The sequence below is a fragment of the Salvelinus sp. IW2-2015 genome, linkage group LG10 (assembly GCF_002910315.2).
Source record: "Salvelinus sp. IW2-2015 linkage group LG10, ASM291031v2, whole genome shotgun sequence".
Taxonomy (NCBI): domain Eukaryota; kingdom Metazoa; phylum Chordata; class Actinopteri; order Salmoniformes; family Salmonidae; genus Salvelinus; species Salvelinus sp. IW2-2015.
The window spans coordinates 15861466-15872749 of NC_036850.1; the positions used below are offsets into that span (position 1 = coordinate 15861466).

General features: G+C 42.0%; 1 protein-coding gene across 1 annotated transcript in view; it reads right to left on the minus strand.

Moving 5' to 3' along the window:
- The window catches only part of LOC139028301 (cytospin-A-like), a 41835-nt gene that overhangs the window by 8146 nt on the left and 22405 nt on the right, over positions 1-11284 (minus strand). Inside the window, exon 2 of the mRNA XM_070445305.1 lies at positions 9429-9540. Coding sequence (XP_070301406.1) covers positions 9429-9540 — 112 coding nt within the window. The remainder of the gene's footprint in view (positions 1-9428; positions 9541-11284) is intronic.

Genomic DNA, 11284 nt, shown 5'->3' on the forward strand with positions numbered 1-11284 from the left:
CGATATCTATGAATTCAGTTCCATGGAAATTGTGGGTGTACAAACCCTTCTCTCACCACGCATTCAATTGCACTTTTGTATAAGAACTACATTATGTACCGCTGATTGATATGAACAAGGTTACAAAGGTTTAAAGTTATTTCTTATAAGCCAGAGTCATACAACCACAACCATGTCCATGCAACAGATATTAGAAAATCCATTACAACGGGCATGGGATGACAGAGAGAATAAGAGGGAAACACTGAGCTAAGTAGGTAAGAGAGGAAGAGATAGAGGAGATAGGAGGAGAGGCAAATAGGGAGGAGGAGAGCAGATAGGGAGAGGAGAAGTAGACAGGGAGGAGGAGAGGAGATAGGGAGGGGACAGGAGATAGGGAGAGGCAGGGATAGGGGGGAGGGAGAGAGATAGAAGGGAGGAGGAGAGGAGATGCGGGAGGAGGAGGGATAGGAAGGAGGAGAGGAGATGGGGAAGAGGAGAGATAGCGAGGAGGAGGAGATGGGGAGGAGAGAGATAGGGAGGAGGAGGGAGATAGGGAGAGGAGGAGAGGAAATGGGAGGAGGATGGGAGAAATTATGGGGAGAATGATGGAGAGAGGAGTGTGAGGAGATAGGGGGGAGGGAAGGAGAGAGATAGGGGGGAGGAGGAGAGAGAGGAGATGGAGAGGAGATAGGAGAGAGTGTAGATGAGAGAGTAGAGAGAGCTGGCTGTCCTTGTCTGCCTTGTTGTTGCCTCTACCACCTCTGGACGCTCAGTTTGGTAAGAGCATGGCCTTGCAACGCCAAAATGGTGGGTTTCGATTCGAGACACCATTAGTGTAAATGTCTGCAACCATGACTAGCAGCGTTTGGATAAAAGCGTCTGCTAAATGGCATATACTTATTATTAACCACCTGTACTAATACTAACCCTCTACACCTACACAGGCGTCAGCCAGCCAGCAGGTTCCCACTGGCATCAATGTGACATGTGTGAAAGTCTGTGTGATTTTTAAGGGCTGTGTAACACACTCCTCAGTTATCTTGAGTTTGACCCAGATGCTACCAACACCAGGCCTGCCAGGACAGACATGTGATTTTGGTATTCTTCTTCCTGAATCTGAGCATTAGGGGTGCTCTGTTGATCTCCAACCGCTGTGACAAAGCTGCAGCAACCAGGGGCTCCTAAATGATCCTCTCACAGTTAGCCAGCATGCACCAACATCAAGTAGGGCAGGGAGAATACGCAGATAACCGCAAGACGTTTTAAAAGAGACAAGCAATAAAGTGTTCTCATGTAATTAACCAATAACCTAGACAGCAGGAGGGGCTCAAAAGCATAAAGAAAAAGATTAACGCCAGCGTTTCGTAGATTACTCTTAAAAATGAGTAAATTTCACACGATAACACTGTTACATTTCATCAGGTAATTTCCATTAAGAGTTATTGTTCATCTTCAGGCGGCCCAGAAGGACTCCTTTGTCTTGATCTTTAGAGGTTTCATGATCCCTCATTAACATGCTAATGGCGACCTGGTCCACAGGAAGATATTAAAGAGGGAGGCCTGTGGAGAGGCACTCTTTGTCCTGTCAGGCCTTGGGACTCTCTCCTGCTCGCTCACTGCCTGATAAAAAATAGGATGAATTATTAGTTCTGAGACTCGTCCTTCAGAGGTGGGAGGGAGTCCATGGTGAGCTCTGCCAAATTGAGGAGCCTTGTGCATCTCTCTCTACTTAAGCTCTCTCCCTGGATCCTCACAACTACTGGAGGATGGATGAGCCAATCTATTATTTACATCAATCACTCAGTCAATCCAACCAACCAACTATAGGGACCTCGGCCATCTGTCTCCATATAAAGTACTAGTCCTACAGATATCTGGATCATAACACTTGACGATGTGCCAAAATGTAATGAAAGTAAATAAAAATGCATTGATTAGGACTGAAACCAAATAAACAATCCAATAAGGATAATCTAATTTGTAATACCTTACCAAGATTACAGCCAAGTTACTAAAATGAATTTAAGTGAATTAAGTATTTGTGATGACAAACAGGTATTTCCCCTATGGTAGACAGTGGGCCAGGTCTTCAGTATGGAAACAGCCCAGAGCCGTTGCCTATATGTATATACAGAGAGATTAGGCAGCGGGAATGCTGACGTCTGACCTTCATACATCAAAAGGGGCAGAAAATCTGCTTGAGACTGCACTTCATTATACACCGCAATGCATTTTCCAATTACAAAGTATTATAATTATATTACACTTTAATAATAAGGATTCTACTGTATTACAAACTCAGCACAACACCAAAATGTTCTGATGTATTATATAAGAAAGGGAGAAAAATGGCACACATCCTTCCGTTTTCATTTCATTAGGTATTCAATGAATTTCCAATTAGGATAAAAGGGGAGAGAAAGACAAAGCTTTCAAGTATTTTTCATCATGCTCTAAGATAACTGTTATTTGTTCAAATATTCCTCATATTCCTTCTCTCTTCCTGAGAGTGAGTCAGAGGCATCTTTGTTAGAGAACAGGAATTATCACGGAGGGAGGAACATGGGAGACATGCAGAGGGTTCAAACACCCACCACCATCCAGAGCATTCCATTAAGAGAAAACGTAAACCAGAAATAATGAGAGCCTCTTCCTGTCTTCTCTTCCCCCTGCCCTGTACACCTGGACAGAAAGCAGATGGAATGAGCAGCAGGAAGAAGCCTCCTCAACCTCATTCACACCAACACACTTCTCATTCCACCCTCTGTCTTTCCTTTAAATCTCTCTAAGGCCCCAACTCCCCACCACCACCCCCTTCTCGCCCACGCCTGCCCTCCCCAAGACTAGGGAATTTCAACCCTATTTCATATCCTAGAACAAAACAGTCCACTCCCGATTATTAATGCATTTCAAAGCAGACATCATAATTTTTTCAGGGCTTTTCTTTAAAAAATATATACTGAAACTCTTTATGGTCGTCCCGGGGGTGCGGCCTCTCCTCTTCTCTTATGATCTTATTAGCATCGTATCTCCCACTGCCTACTGGGGAAAAGGCATTGCTATGTACTCTCTGTCTGTCTATCTGACCTCTCGCTGGATGGAATTAATTTGGCCTTTCCCTCTTTCTTTACCTTGATTTGGCTGGAAAAGGGCAGTGAGTGGCTGCTGTCTGATGCAGCTATTAAACATAAACACCATTAAATAAAAATGGGCTGTGAAAAGGGATGTGAAACAAGTGAGAGGAAATAGGAGGCCTAAAAGATAAATGATCAAGCAGTTACAGTGGGGCAAAAAAGTATTTAGTCAGCCACCAATTGTGCAAGTTCTCCCACTTAAAAAGATGAGAGAGACCTGTAATTTTCATAATAGGTACACTTCAACTATGACAGACAAAATGAGAAAAGAAAATCCAGAAAATCACATTGTAGGATTTTTAATGAATTTATTTGCAAATTATGGTGGAAAATAAGTATTTGGTCACCTACAAACAAGCAAGATTTCTGGCTCTCACAGACCTGTAACTCTTCTTTAAGAGGCTCCTCTGTCCTCCACTCGTTACCTGTATTAATGGCACCTGTTTGAACTTGTTATCAGTATAAAAGACACCTGTCCACAACCTCAAACAGTCCAACTCCAAATCCACTATGGCCAAGACCAAAGAGCTGTCAAAGGACACCAGAACAAAATTGTAGACCTGCACCAGGCTGGGAAGACTGAATTCGCAATAGGTAAGCAGCTTGGTTTGAAGAATCAACTGTGGGAGCAATTATTATGAAATGGAAGACATACAAGACCACTGATAATCTCCCTCGATCTGGAGCTCCACGCAAGATCTCACCCCGTGGGGTCAAAATGATCACAAGAACGGTGAGCAAAAATCCCAGAACCACACGGGGGACCTAGTGAATGACCTGCAGAGAGCTGGGCCAAAGTAACAAAGCCTACCATCAGTAACACACTACGCCGCCAGGGACTCAATCCTGCAGTGCCAGACGTGTCCCCTGCTTAAGCCAGTACATGTCCAGGCCCGTCTGAAGTTTGCTAGAGAGCATTGGATGATCCAGAAGAAGATTGGGAGAATGTCATATGGTCAGATGAACCAAAATATAACTTTTTGGAAAAAACTCAACCGTCGTGCTGGAGGACAAAGAATGTGAGTTGCATCCAAAGAACACCAATACCTACTGTGAAGCATGGGGTGGAAACATCATGCTTTGGGGCTGTTTTTCTGCAAAGGGACCAGGACGACTGATCCGTGTAAAGGAAAGAATGAATGGGGCCATGTATCCGTGAGATTTTGAGTGAAAACCTCCTTCCATCAGCAAGGGCATTGAAGATGAAACGTGGCTGGGTCTTTCAGCATGACAATGATCCCAAACACACGCCCGGGCAACGAAGGAGTGGCTTCGTAAGAAGCATTTCAAGGTCCTGGAGTGGCCTAGCAGTCTCCAGATCTCAACCCCATAGAAAATCTTTGGAGGGAGTTGAAAGTCCGTGTTGCCGCAAAGCCACAAAACATCACTGCTCTAGGGAGATCTGCATGGAGGAATGGGCCAAAATACCAGCAACAGTGTGTGAAAACCTTGTGAAGACTTACAGAAAAACGTTTGACCTCTGTCATTGCCAACAAAGGGATATATAACAAAGTATTTGAGAATAACTTTTGTTATTGACCAAATACTTATTTTCCACCATAATTTGCAAATAAATTCATAAAAAATCCTACAATGTGATTTTCTGGATTTTTTTTTCTCATTTTGTCTGTCATAGTTGAAGTGAATGATGAGAATTATGATGAGAATTACAGGCCTCTCTCATCTTTTTAAGTGGGAGAACTTGCACAATTGGTGGCTGACTAAATACTTTTTTGCCCCACTGTATATTATGCTTGAAAAGTAATACTCCTGTTTATCTACTCTGATCTGGCCCACTCCACCAATCTTTCAAATGTTTTTGCATTTTCAACCATTATCCTGTTGCCTAGTCACCTTACCCCTACACATATCTAAACCTACCACTCCAGTATCCCTGCACATTGTAAATATGGTATTGGCACTAACCCTGGAACTGTCTCTGTATATAGCTTACTTACTTTCTCGTGATCTTCTTATTTATATTTCTCGTGTGTTTTTGTTCTACTTTACGTTTTTATTTTAAGATACTATAATAGCAGGTAGATTAGTGGTTAGAGCGTTGGGCCAGTAACCGAAAGGTTGCTGGCTCGAATCCCTTAGCTGACAAGGTAAAAATCTGTCGTTCTGCCCCTGAACAAGGCAGTTAACCCACTGTTCCCCAGTAGGCCGTCATTGTAAATAAGAATTTGTTCTTAACTGACGTGCCTAATTAAATAAAGGTTACATTTCACTGAACTAGTGCAGGTGACAAAAATGTAAAACTTGTTTTAATGCCGCAGATACAGTATGTCTTATGCTCTGATATCCGATTGGTCAAATGAAAATGACTCAGTAACTTGGCCTCAAAATGTCTCAGTTATTATGAAAAAAAACAATGATGGCCTTCAGAGGAGTAGACTTTGACGCATCAATCTGAATGGTTATTACGGTTCCTCGTTCACAGAGAGCAACGACAGCACATTATGAAGGTATGCTTATGTATTAATTAGTAAGAGGGCATCATGAGAGATAATGAGAATTAAAAAGAGAGAAAGAAGGAAGGACGGAGAGGGAAGGGATATATTGCAGGTCCTCTGCTGCTGTAGCCAGTGAGCTGCTGGTCTGGGAGCCTTGCCTGCCTGCCTGTCTGTCTGCCTGTCTGCCTGCCTGCAGAGGATTGTGTGCAGGGCCGGGGCTTGATGAGGTAGTACTGCTGAATGATATACAGTGGCAGCCACGGGGCGAGAGCTATCCATTAGTTGCGGGGTCCCTGTTATGCTCTGGCTCCAGTACATTATTTTCAAATGCATCAGTCAGCGTAGTGCAGCACAGATAAATTCTAAGGCCTCAGATCTGTAATGCATACCCTCACCGCTGCTATATTACGCTGCAGGTTAGGAGGGCAGGGAGAGAGAGGGGGGAGAAATGTCATTTATTTTTCACTGCGGCCAGTATTCCTCCCATTAGCTTCAAACGTGAGATAAGTTATGGCCTTTAACGAGCGCCTTTAGCCGCCAGAGCACGCTGCACACAAGGCGGTGGCCAGAGGGAGTGGGCTGGAGAGGCGGAGGGGGGAAGGAGGGGAAGGGACTGGCAGGTGGCAGGGCCCAGATGACCCACCATGGTGCCCTCCTGTCCTTGCTGAGGTCACAACACAATACACATCCACACCAGATGAATAATTTAACTACACGCACAAACGCACGTACACACAAACCTCTCAAGGTTGTCCACCTCCATATAAACATAACTAGCAATTTGACCAGCCAGCATATATCTGCATATCAAAACAGGATGCTGTCAGAGACAATGAATGGTAGTCTGTAGTGAGAGACTAATAATAACCCAAAAGGTCTATACAGCTTCAGTAAAGCCCTGTTAAAAGAAGACCCAGTGAATAGGAGTTCACCCAGGGGAAGCAACCCAGCGTATCTCTCATTCACATTGCTCTTTGAAGCAGTGCACGAGGACTCGGCCCATCTCAACCACTCTGAGATATTTACCTCTGCCAATCAAATGTCAAGGCTGGCTGTAGTGTAGTCCTGCTGACCTTTTAAACAGCTCTGGGATGACTTCTTGTGTTGTATAGAGCAGTAGGCTGTGTGGGGGAGGGGTCGGCCTGGTGGGCTGGAGTGGGCCGGCGGTTCAGGAACCTGACAGATGGAATCAGAGTGCTGAGAGCTCCCACGTACTGCAGCTCTCTGCTCGTCTCTCCAGTAGACATAAGCAGTTATACACAGAAATGTACAAATGTGTGTGTGAATTAATGTACTGTTATTGATAGTTCTCTGAGCTTCTCCAAAAGGGCAGTTTCTCACTAGTTCTAACCAATGCATATTACATGGTATGTGTGATGCACGGTTGAAGAATCCCACAACACAGAATGTCCCTTACCTCATTCTGGTCCAATAACCACTTAGAGACTGATGACATAGTGCTCAGATCCAGAGTCATTTAAAAAGTTAAATTAGTTTGTCCCAATCCCATTTGTCTCTGAACGGAGGGGGTTGTAGTAAAAAGACAGATCTATAAAGATTCCTCTGAATTCAGCCTTTCCTCTTTTCCATCAAACGGAGCAGTCTGGAGTTGAAGCAGCGAATCTCTCAGCATACATCTTAGTGTAAATGATTGACAAGTCGTGACTAATTTGCCTTGCACTTTTAAGCCCTCCTCTTAGTTTGGGTGGGAGCGTTTGTAAGTACGCACAATCAATAGCCTCTCTAAAGCCTTGCCATCGTCTGCCGCCTTCCATCTAAATTCTGAGCCCAGTCAATCTATCACACGCCAATTAAGACTTTTATCCAAATTACCAGGACCCTTTTGCAAATTCTATAACAAACACCATCATGGTCTAATCACTAGAAGTTATGCAATATGAAGATGAGGATCATTTATATGAATATTTCTCTGCCTTGTCTATTAGAATAAAACAGGCTCACGTATCATCTAACTGAAGTCTATTCGATACGTTGTACAATGGAAATAATGCAAGGTTGGCTTGTAACCTTCTCAGAACATTATATTGACAATATGTTCAGAGAATGTACTCAACATAATACAGTGCCTTCAGAAAGTATTCATACCCCTTGACTTATTCCACATTTTGTTGTGTTACAGCCTGAATTTAGATTCTTATTTTTTCACCCATCTACAGACAATACCTCATAATGACAAAGTGAAAACATGTTTTTAGAAATGTTTCCAAATGTATTGAAAATTAAATACAGAAATATCTCATTTACATAAGAATTCACACCTCTGAGTTAATACTTTGTAGAAGCACCTTTGGCAGCGATTACAGCTTTGTGAGCCTTTCTGGGTAAGTCTCTAAGAGCTTTCCACATCTGGATTGTGCAACATTTTCCTATTATTCTTTTCAAAATGGTTATTGACCATTGGTAGACAACCATTTTCAGGTCTTGCTGTAGATTTTCAAGTAGATTTAAGATTTAAGTCAAAACTGTAACTCGGCCACTCAGGAACATTAACGGTCTTCTTGGTAAGCCACTACATTGTAGATTTGGCAAATTTAGGTTATTGTCCTGCTGGAAGGTGAATTAATCTCCCAGCGTCTGGTGGAAAGCAGACTGAACCAGGTATTCCTCTAGGATTTTGCTGTGCTTAGCTCCATTCCATTTCTTTTTTATCCTGAAAAACTCCCCAGTCCTTAATTAATGATTACAAGCATACCCATAACATGATACAGCCACCATTATGCTTGAAAATATGTAGAGTGGTACTGTGTTGTATTGGTAATGTGTTGTATTGGATTTGCCCCCAAACATAACACTTTCTATATGTGGGGTACAAAGGGTACAACTTATTGACTCAAGACATTTCAGATTTTCACTTTTTATAAATGTTCTTAAATTTTGAAAAACATAATTCCACTGTGACATTATGGGGTATTGTGTGTAGGCCAGTCAGAAAAAAAATCTACATTTAATCATTTTTAAATACAGGTGGTGACCTAGTTATTGCATAGTTCCTCTCATGACATGGCCATGGGGGTGGGAGTTAGGACAGAGGTGGGGGAGGGGTAAGTTACTAGACCAGGTGAAGCAGACTAACCCTAACCACCACCCCCTCCTCCCACACCACCCTCTGTCACCCCAGCTGCCCGCCAGCTAAATGAGAGAACATGGCCATTCTGGGCACAACCGTCATGTTGCCTCATCTCTCGCCACATCATGTGCCAGCTCTGTTTACCACACAAAAACACACCAGGCCTTTAACGCCAATGAATTATGGAGGAAGTACAAGACACTCTTAATTACTCAGTGTGAATAATTCAACTTTCTGCTTACACTACTTTAGTGGGGATTGCATGCAATAGTTAACATAACAGAGTGCCGGGCTCCCCCAGGGGTGGTGTGTGTTTCAGGCCCACACTCATTAGAGATGTGTGAATGTGTGTTTGTGTGTGTGTGTGGGGGTATCCAACCACTCTACTCTGGTAGGTGGTGCATGCAAAATGCAGCCAGTGGACGTGTTCACCCCCTGGCACTTTTTGTCTCTGGTTCGTCAAGCGTGAGAGGTCTGGGATACGTACTGTGCTCCGAGAGGGGTACAGTGCAGTCAAGTAGAAGACACACACACACACACACACACACACAGAATGAGAGATGGGGTACATCTATGTAAAATTTTGGTGGAAAATATAATTGGCCTTTCTTCGATCAATCTGACAGCATGAATAGTGGGCATTAACTTGGTCTCCATAATACACAACTAGTAGGAGTCAGTAGTCTACCACTCCTTGCAGTAATGGCCAGTTCCTCTGATGTTGTTTCAAACAGTGAATGGAGCTGAGTGGAGGTGCAGGATACTTACTTTAACCTGGGCTTCCTGCTGAGATAGACAGGCCTCTTTGAGCTGCTGAAGTATAGCATCCTGGGTAGACAGGTGTGTCTGCGCATCCCTGTAATGGTCTGCCATTTCTCCACTGTGAATACAAATACAAGTAAAAAATGAGTTGAAAACAAAGTAAATCTGTAAAAAGTTGTTTATGCAATCAGAATCAGGAGTGTAGCTACAATCAATTTCACCATCAATTAGCATATAATATGCTAACAATAAACCTACACAGCGCAGAGAAAATCTGATTATCAACAGGCATTTATTGTCATAATCTTTTGGGACCTTATAGTCCCTCACAGAGTGACATTCACTGGGCCATGTGGTTCGTACTGGGGTACGGATGTAAAAATCCCACAAAATCTGCTGTTGGCGCCCATTCAAATTAGACTCAGAGTTGCCTTCTTAAATCTTGTTCATTCTCTTAAATGACTGTTTTCTCATGAGCTGGGAATGTTGTTTGAAATGTCTGAGACAACATACTTTAGTGATATCGTTATCAACCTACTCCATACCCCTTAAGAAAATGCATTTTCATCTCTAGCATTCACTGGTTGAAGTTGAAGTAACTTTTGAATGTAATGGAGTTGACTGGTGAATATGACAAGAATACAGTGCCTTCAGAAAGTATTCATACCCCTTGACTTATTCCACATTATGTCGTGTTACAGCCTGAATTCAAAATGGATTCAATATATTTGTTTCTCACCCATCTACACACAATACCCCATAATGACAAAGTGAAAATATATTTTCGAAATGTTTGCTAATTTATTGAAAATTGAATACAGAAATATCTCATTTACATAAGTACTCACACCCGAGTCAATACTTTGTAAAAGCACCTTTGGCGACGATTACAGTTGTGAGTCTTTCTGTGTAAGTCTCTAAGAGCTTTGCACACCTTGTGCCTCATTTATCAATTATTTGTGGGCACAAGTCTGTACGTAAACCATACGTTGGATCATTTCCACGTGAAGTGTGAGATTTATCAATATGAACATTTGCTTGAGAGTGTGCATAAATGTACATGACTATCCGTATGCACAGTGCCAAATAATGGAATAAGTGAATTGCTTGTCAAGTGTAGCCTAGTGAATGGGAAAAATATGCTGCATGGTGATTTTATTTAACATTGTGACTAGGGTTGCACATTTTGGGGAATATTCAGGAGGTGGAAACTTTCCATGGGAATTAATGGGAATATATGGAAATTAATGGGAATTAACAGAAATATATGCAAATTAATATTAATACCATTTAAATGTTGTTTCTTGCATTGTATATACACTGCTCAAAAAAATAAAGGGAACACTTAAACAACACAATGTAACTCCAAGTCAATCCCACTTCTGTGAAATCAAACTGTCCACTTAGGAAGCAACACTGATTGACAATAAATTTCACATGCTGTTGTGCAAATGGAATAGACAAAAGGTGGAAATTATAGGCAATTAGCAAGACAAGAGAGAGATGATTGACTTGGAGTTACATTGTTTGTTTAAGTGTTCCCTTTATTTTTTTGAGCAGTGTATTTACCATATCATATGGGACAGAAACATAAACATTTTACCTTAACATAAGTAGACATAATTGCAAATGCTTAAATCCTTCCAATAGAAATAAAACAAAACTATTTAGTTACGAATTTAACTTTAATTAAATGAGTTGACTCTTCAAATGGATGATTTCACTGACAACAAAATATATAGAATTTTGAATGAACCCCAACTATATCACATCTCCCAAAAACGTTTTCAACATACATCTGTAAAATTAGAGTCTAGAAACTAAAGATTTGTTTGTCTTCCTCTCAGGCTTCCATGTTCTTT